This window comes from Tasmannia lanceolata, unplaced genomic scaffold (genome assembly GCF_043159265.1).
Source record: "Tasmannia lanceolata isolate RefF3 unplaced genomic scaffold, GAP_Taslan_0.1 ptg000026l, whole genome shotgun sequence".
In the NCBI taxonomy this organism is placed as follows: Eukaryota; Viridiplantae; Streptophyta; class Magnoliopsida; order Canellales; family Winteraceae; genus Tasmannia; species Tasmannia lanceolata.
Genome location: NW_027518703.1, coordinates 3,858,258 through 3,865,986, shown reverse-complemented (window position 1 = coordinate 3,865,986; position 7,729 = coordinate 3,858,258). Strand labels below are relative to the sequence as shown.

Sequence of the window (7,729 nt, the reverse complement as noted above, 5' to 3'; positions counted from 1 at the left end):
GCTCGTCCAACCGGAATAGTGGAGGCAAAAAGAAGCCCTCTCTACTCTTAAAATTATGGGCCGGATAATCATCGAGTTTGAGCCAATCTTCATCCTTCACGTGATACATTTGCACGTCTACCGGCACTCTGAGTCTTGCAAGTGTGGCATCAAGGCCTCGAACTCTGACTGTTGCAAGTGTGGCATCAAAACCTCGAACTTCCACTTAAGGTCTCTTAAAGCTCCCTCCATTTCCAGGCACAACTCCCTTTCTTCATGTAATTGGTGTGTCAAATTTTGTACTTGACATTCCAATTTGCTATTGATGATCTTTAGATCTTTCATTGGTAGATTTTGATGCTCACGAGAAATATGCCGAGTGATTTGATTCCTCCAGGCTTGGTGAATGACATATGTAGCTCATTTGATTTGCAAGTAATATTAACGGGCAATTTTCCGACGAACCCAACTTTGAATAATAGTCGCGGAAGGAACGTGACTTTGGTATCCCCTCGTAGCCCGGTACATTCGCCATGTCTTTTGAATGCATGCGGCTTTCTTTCTAGCAAAGTCCTTGGCGTTTTTGGCTTTTTGCTTACGCATTTTTCTACCATGAAAATCTATGGCCTGTAATTACATTCCCGGTGCAAACATTTTCAAGAAGCAACCACGTACCTCTTCTGAATTATCGAATGGTGGTTTTATCAATTTGCGTTGCTCTTATTCCATGAGTATCCATAAAGATTTGGCGTGATTGGCTACATTCTACTTGGGAGACAGAATAAAACTTTATGGCTCACAACACCTCGACAGCCTCGATCCAACTAGTGCACTCGCACTCACCATCGCCATAGAGGATAGGAATTTCACCCAGTTGCAATTGCTCCATAGATATTGAACTCCCGCAGAGCCTAGATCAGATACCAATTGACACAAGATGGGCGTGCAATCGATAACGACGATGATTATCTGATAAAAAAATACGACAGATAATTGTGGTGCTAAAAAGCTAAAACACACTGGAAGGAAACTCCAAGAAAGAAGTGTAAAAACACATTTTCTCCACAGGAACTAAAACACACTTTCATTCAATTCCCAGAAGCCTCTTCTATTATTGTATTCATCCATATATATAGGAGAGAGAGTTTCCCCTAATTACAAATATCAAATTAGAAAGAAAAAGCAACAAAATAGAATCCACATCCGATAATAGGAGTGGCACTCCGTTTACAATTTGAATTAAAGAAAGAACATGGGCATCAAGGCAAATTGTTATTTTGGATGAGGTGTAGAAGGAAATTGCTAAATTTTAATAAGGCATGTCCAGCCCAGCATTCTAATAAGGCTAGTGTACTTGCTATTGCAATACCTCTCAAATGGGAAGTTGTTTATTTTACGAAAGCATAAAAATAGTAAGTTGCCTTGGATGCCTTGCTATCTTCTCCTCTTGACCGATTCTAATGTGTAATAGCCAGATTAGAGGAAGAGTATAAAAGACATGCCAAATTAGAAGGAAAGCTAAACTTGGCATTGCTTGTGGGCCCGGACCAAGTTTTCATATGCTTCTGCATCAGAAGCTATTTGTCTTCTTTGTTTAGGATAGCAACAAATTCAGCAATCTTCTTATCTGAACTCCCACCTTCATCCACAGCCTCTATAGCTAACTCCCTCCATTTACTAGCATTTCTCTTAAACTCTTCCCTATTTTCACCTTCCATTACTTCCTTTATACTCAACTCCACTTCTTCTCTTCTCACTATGCCCTTCTGATCCAACTTTGCTCTCACTCCCACCCTCCACACCTCCTCCACATACTTGGCATTAGTGGGCTGGTCTGTCCACTGTGGCATAGCCACCAAGGGCACTCCCAAGCTCAATGCCTCCAATGTAGAGTTCCACCCACAATGTGTCAGAAAGCATCCCACTGCTTTGTGAGCTAACACTTCCAATTGGGGGCACCAGTTCACCACCAAACCCTTTTCTCTTGTCTCCTCTACAAAGTTGTTTGGGAGTTTATTTTCCTCTGCCCCTCTCACCACCCACAAGAAGTAGTTGTTACTCCCATTCAGTCCCCATGCTAGTTCCTCCATTTGCTCCGGTCCCAACGCTGCAATGCTCCCAAACGACACATAGACAACCGATGCATTTGGCCTCGCATCTAGCCACTTCATACATGTGCCGGTATTTGGGTTCCACAAATTGAGACCATACGCGTTGTCCCCGTTGACCTTCTTGTCTAGGTACATGGATGGCACAGTTGGTCCAATTGTCTTCACAGGAAACCGCTCCTCCATCCAGGACACCACCTTGTTAGAATTCCGGACATGACAAATGTGTTAATAAAGATAAAGACCAAGATCAAGCAAGAGCTTAAAAAAATTATCGCGATATAACATATTAAAATGATCTTGATTTGATAATTTAAATGACATATATATCTTTTGAAGTTTAGAAAAAAGATCTTACAATATATATATGAGAATAGGGTTCCTGCTATGCAGCTAGCTTAGCTGCTAACGTTAGCGTAATACAAGGGTGGGACACATTGTTGGGCTGATCCTAAGCATTCATTTGAAAGACCCCATCATGGATTGAGTGTGTACCAAAAATCAGCTTCATCGGATCATTATAGGATGTCCATTTGTGGGGGTGAAAATGGACATATATTGTTTGTCAACTAATCTGCCCATTTTTTCACCCCACAAATGGACACCCTAAGATGATCCAATGGAGGAGATTTTTTGTGGACACCCTATCCATGAAAGGGCCTTCCAAATGAATGCTTTGGATCCCCCCAACAATGTAGGCCCACCTTGTTTTACATTAATGTTACCAGGTAAGCTTACCTGCTAACGTTAGCAGGAACCCTTTCCTCTCTCTCTCTCTCTCTCTCTCTCTCTCTCTCTCTATATATATATATATATATATATATATATATATATATATATATATATATATATATATATATATATATATATATAGAGGAAAGTGTTGGTGAGCTTAAGCTCACCGAACTTATGGTGAGTTTAAGCGCCCCAATCACATGGGTCCCACATTTTCTGTGGTGATCCAAACCATTCATTTGCAAGGCCCTATCATAGATAGGGTGTGTACCAAAAAAAAGCTCCATAGGATCATCCTAACCCCTCCATTTGTGGAGGACAAAAATGAGCAGATTTGTGGACAAATAATGTCTGTCCATTTTGACCTCCACAAATGTATGAGTTAGGATGATCCTATGGAGCTGATTTTTGGTACACACCCCATCTATGTAAGGGCCTTTCAAATGAATGCTTTGGATCATCCTAACAAAGTAGGCCCCAATGTGATTGAGCGCTTAAGGTCACCATAAGTTTAGTGAGCTTAAGCTCACCAATACTTTCCTCATATATATATATATATATATATATATCTCAAGACATCTGGCAAATTGCACTGGATCCTACCCGACTATATTATTACTTCTTTGAGAAGAAAAATCTAGAAATCCTTTTGAATTCTTATTAGGGAAAGGATTTGAAAGGGTTTCTTGTTACATACATGAGAAAATCTTTCTTGAAAATTGAAATTATTTCCGTTTTTGGTTTTTGATTTTTACAAAGAATTGAATTCCTTGTACCATGTCCTCCTAAGATCAATAAAACAAATAAATAAATGGAAATTATAAACCCACCCATATAACTAAACAAAATAGCCATGAAAACACTAAAGGGGTCGGCCATGGCACATCTTTTCTACATGTCACATCTTTTCTTGTCTTTCCCAGCCATCTCTTTTAGGCAGACTGTGTTCAATGGTTCATAGCTTCCACCAACCTTCAATGAGTTGTACAAATGACTATGGGTTTGTACAAATGACTGGGTAGTTTCTAAATAAAAGAAATGAGAAGAAAGTACCAAAAGATTAATATAACAAAATATTTGCTGGTATATATTATCACCCATTTGTTTTGGTCTTTTCCACCCATTTCTTTTAGGCAGAATATTTTCAATTGTTCATACTTCCTCCCACCTTCAATGACTATACAAGCAACTGAATAATTTCTAAATTAAATAAACTACCAAAAGATAGGGTGTGTACCAAAAATCAGCTCAATAGGATCATCTTAATTTCAAAGGTGGAGGGGAAAATGGACAGACACTGTGTGTCCATGTTTCTGCCTATTTTTTCCCTCCACAAATGGCAGGGTGAGGACAGGGCTATTTTTGGTACACACCCTATCCATGGTACGGCCTTCCAAATGAATGCTTTGGACCACCCCAAAAAATGTGGGGCCACATGTGTTTTTTAGCTCGAGCTCAGATAAGATTATCTGAGCTCGAGCTCAAGAACACTTTCCTTATATATATATATATATATATATATATATATATATATATATATATATATATATATATATATATATATATATATATATAGAGAGAGAGAGAGAGAGAGAGAGAGAGAGAGAGAGAGAGAGCCACATTTTTTGGGGGATCCAAACCATTCATTTGGAAGGCCCTTCCATGGATGTGGTGTGTACCATATAAGATCATCTTAACCCTATCAAAGTTGGAGGAGAAAAAGGACAGACACTATTTCTGCCCATTTTTTCCTTTCACATGTGGCAGGGTTTCGATGATCCTAAATGGTTGTTTTTTGGTACATATCCTATCCACGAAAGGGCCTTTCAAATGAATGCTTTGGATCCGCCAAAAAATGTGACCCCCACTATGGTTTGTGTAGCCACACACACACACACACACACACACACACACATATATATATATATATATATATATATATATATATATATATATATATATATAGGAAATGGTTTGTAAGTAGGTGCTTAGATAAGCTTATCTGAGCAGACCTCACAAACCATAGGGTGGCCCACATTTTGGGGGTGATCCTAAGCATTCATTTGGAAGGCCTCATCATGGATGGGGTGTGTACCAAAAATCAGCTCCATTGGATCATCTTAGGATGTCCATTTGTGGAGGGAAAAATGGACAGCTACTGTTTGTTCACAAATCTGCTCATTTTTTCCCTCCACAAATGGAAGGGTTAGGATGATCAAATGGAGCTGATTTTTGCTACACCCCATCCATGATGGGGCCTTCCAAATGAATGCTTAGGATCACCCCCAAAATGTGGGCCCCCTATGGTTTGTGAGGTCTGCTCAGATAAGCTTATCTGAGCAGCTGCTAACAAACCATTTCCTCATATATATATATATATATATATATATATGAGCGGCCCCTCATATAAGCTTATATGAGGTGACTGCTAAAAACATGGTGGCCCCACATTTTTGGGGTGATCCGAGCCGGTCATTTGATAGGCCCTGACGTAGATAGGGGGTGCCCAAAAAATCAGCTCCATAGGATCATCTCAACCCTACTAACTGTGGAGGTGAAAGAGGGGGAAATGGGTGGGTATAAATTTACCCACTTACCGGTCCATTTTCCCCTCTTTCACCTTCACAGTACGAAGGGTTGGGATGATCCTATGGAGCTGATTTTTTGGGCACCCCCTATCTATGTCAGGGCCTATCAAATGACCGGCTCAGATCACCCCAAAAATGTGGGCCCACCATGTTTTTAGCGGTCACCTCATATAAGCTTATATGAGGGGCCGCTCACAATCACTTTCCCCTATATATATATATATATATATATAGGGGAAAGTGATTGTGAGCGGCCCCTCATATAAGCTTATATGAGGTGACCGCTAAAAACATGGTGGCCCCACATTTTTTGGGTGATCCGAACCGGTCATTTGATAGGCCCTGACATTGATAGGGGGTGCCCAAAAAATCAGCTCCATAGGATCATCCCAACCCTTCGTACTGTGGAGGTGAAAGAGGGGAAAATGGACGGATAAGTGGGCAAATTTATACCCGCCCATTTTCCCCTCTTTCACCTCCACAGTACGAAGGGTTGGGATGATCCTATGGAGCTGATTTTTTGGGCACCCCCTATCTATGTTAGGGCCTATCAAATGACCGGTTCGGATCACCCAAAAAATGTGGGCCCACCATGTTTTTAGCGGTCACCTCATATAAGCTTATATGAGGTGACCGCTAAAAACATGGTGGGCCCACATTTTTTGGGTGATCCGAACCGGTCATTTGATAGGCCCTAACATAGATAGGGGGTGCCCAAAAAATCAGCTCCATAGGATCATCCCAACCCTTCGTACTGTGGAGGTGAAAGAGGGGAAAATGGGCGGGTATAAATTTGCCCACTTATCCGTCCATTTTCCCCTCTTTCACCTCCACAGTACAAAGGGTTGGGATGATCCTATGGAGCTGATTTTTTGGGCACCCCCTATCAATGTCAGGGCCTATCAAATGACCGGTTCGGATCACCCAAAAAATGTGGGCCCACCATGTTTTTAGCGGTCACCTCATATAAGCTTATATGAGGGGCCGCTCACGATCACCACACACCAAATTATCTCTTCAAAATATTCAATACTCACCTCTCCCTCCAACCTGTCAAACGTGTTAACAAAGACCCAATCTGCTTTCTCTAAGTTAGAGAACTGGTTCAACAGAAGCTCCCGAAACGCCGGATAACTCCCCGGTGCCGAAACAAAAGACGGCAACTGAGAAACTTCAAACTCCATAACTCCGGGCACATAGATTGTTCCACTTTCCTGTGGAATTACACTAATTTTTCCCAGATACACATGGTAGTATATAACATTAATGGCACACAATTGAGTCAAGAAAGCTCCTGCAGGCAAGTTTAGCCTTTTTGCCACCTCTAGAGCCCAAGGAAGAAAGGCATCATAAATAACACAACTAAAGGGAAGAGTAGAACTATTTTGCTTCTCTATTAGCTCAGTTAAGGTTTTTGTTCCAAACTCTTTGAGACGTTCATGGTAGGTCTCAGTACTTTCTGATGATTCGAACCCGCCTTCGTCGAAACCGTCTGAGATAGTCTCAATGGCGACTAGGCCGGTTTTGGCTTTCATGGATTTGGTGAGGTAGATGGTGTTGGCAAGTGTGACTTTGATGCCTTTTGAAGCTAAGCGTTTAGCAAATTGGAGTAGTGGGTTTATGTGACCTTGGGCTGGATAGGGGACTACAAGAACATGGGGGGCTTTCTCTCTTTTCTCCTCCATCACTTGAACCCTAATTTTTGTTTTCCTTCTGTAGATTAGTACAGATCTTAGCACATGGATCTTGAAGGTTTGAGGGAGGAGTCACCTTTTATAGGACTAGAGATCTTTCCACATGGATCTTGAAGGTTAGAGCTGTAGTAGTCTTCTTTCAATGGTAATTAAATTGTTGGTGTAATTTTCGTATTACCCACAACACATTTTGTTTCTTTTGTATCTAGATGACATCAGTACGTGCGTTATGAAGGTTTTATGGATGATGGACAAGATAATGACTTTTCAAAGGAAAGATGACAAATGAACCACGTTTGTTCATCAGGAGTAGGACGTCCTTTTTAGTGGTTTTTTCTTTTAAGACTAATTGCCCAAAACAAAAAAGTTCGGTAGCCAAAACGATTGCAATATAAAGGATTGAACTATAAACGATTGCAGTATCTTTTAAGACCATCCGCATCTGGCAGCAGCCACCTCGTGAATGAAGACAAAATCTGCTGAAAAGTGAGATTGTTGGACTCAAAATAATGTTTAATATTTAGTCCAATAATCAGCGCACCACTAACAATTGGTTTTCATAATCGTGTCAAAGTGATTATCAATCTCCACATGTTTTGTATGACTATGAAAAAAGGGATTAGCC

General features: G+C 40.7%; 1 protein-coding gene across 1 annotated transcript; it reads right to left on the bottom strand.

Annotated features, from left to right (window-relative positions):
• Positions 1-1,089: 1,089 nt before the first annotated feature.
• Positions 1,090-7,224, bottom strand: LOC143858662 (UDP-glycosyltransferase 74F2-like). Its single transcript, XM_077369364.1, has 2 exons — positions 6,448-7,224; positions 1,090-2,285 (listed from the first exon to the last, which is right to left on the bottom strand). The coding sequence occupies exons 1-2, from the start codon at positions 7,093-7,095 to the stop codon at positions 1,557-1,559; spliced, it is 1,377 nt and encodes a 458-aa protein (XP_077225479.1). The 5' UTR covers positions 7,096-7,224; the 3' UTR covers positions 1,090-1,556.
• Positions 7,225-7,729: the final 505 nt, after the last annotated feature.

Excerpts from the sequence above, each read along its gene's own strand:
- LOC143858662 (XM_077369364.1), bottom strand. The coding sequence starts at position 7,095 with ATGGAGGAGAAAAGAGAGAAAGCCCCCCATGTTCTTGTAGTCCCCTAT. Across the intron at positions 2,286-6,447 it reads TTGACAGGTTGGAGGGAGAG|GTGGTGTCCTGGATGGAGGA; the intron begins GTGAGTATTGAA and ends AATTCTAACAAG.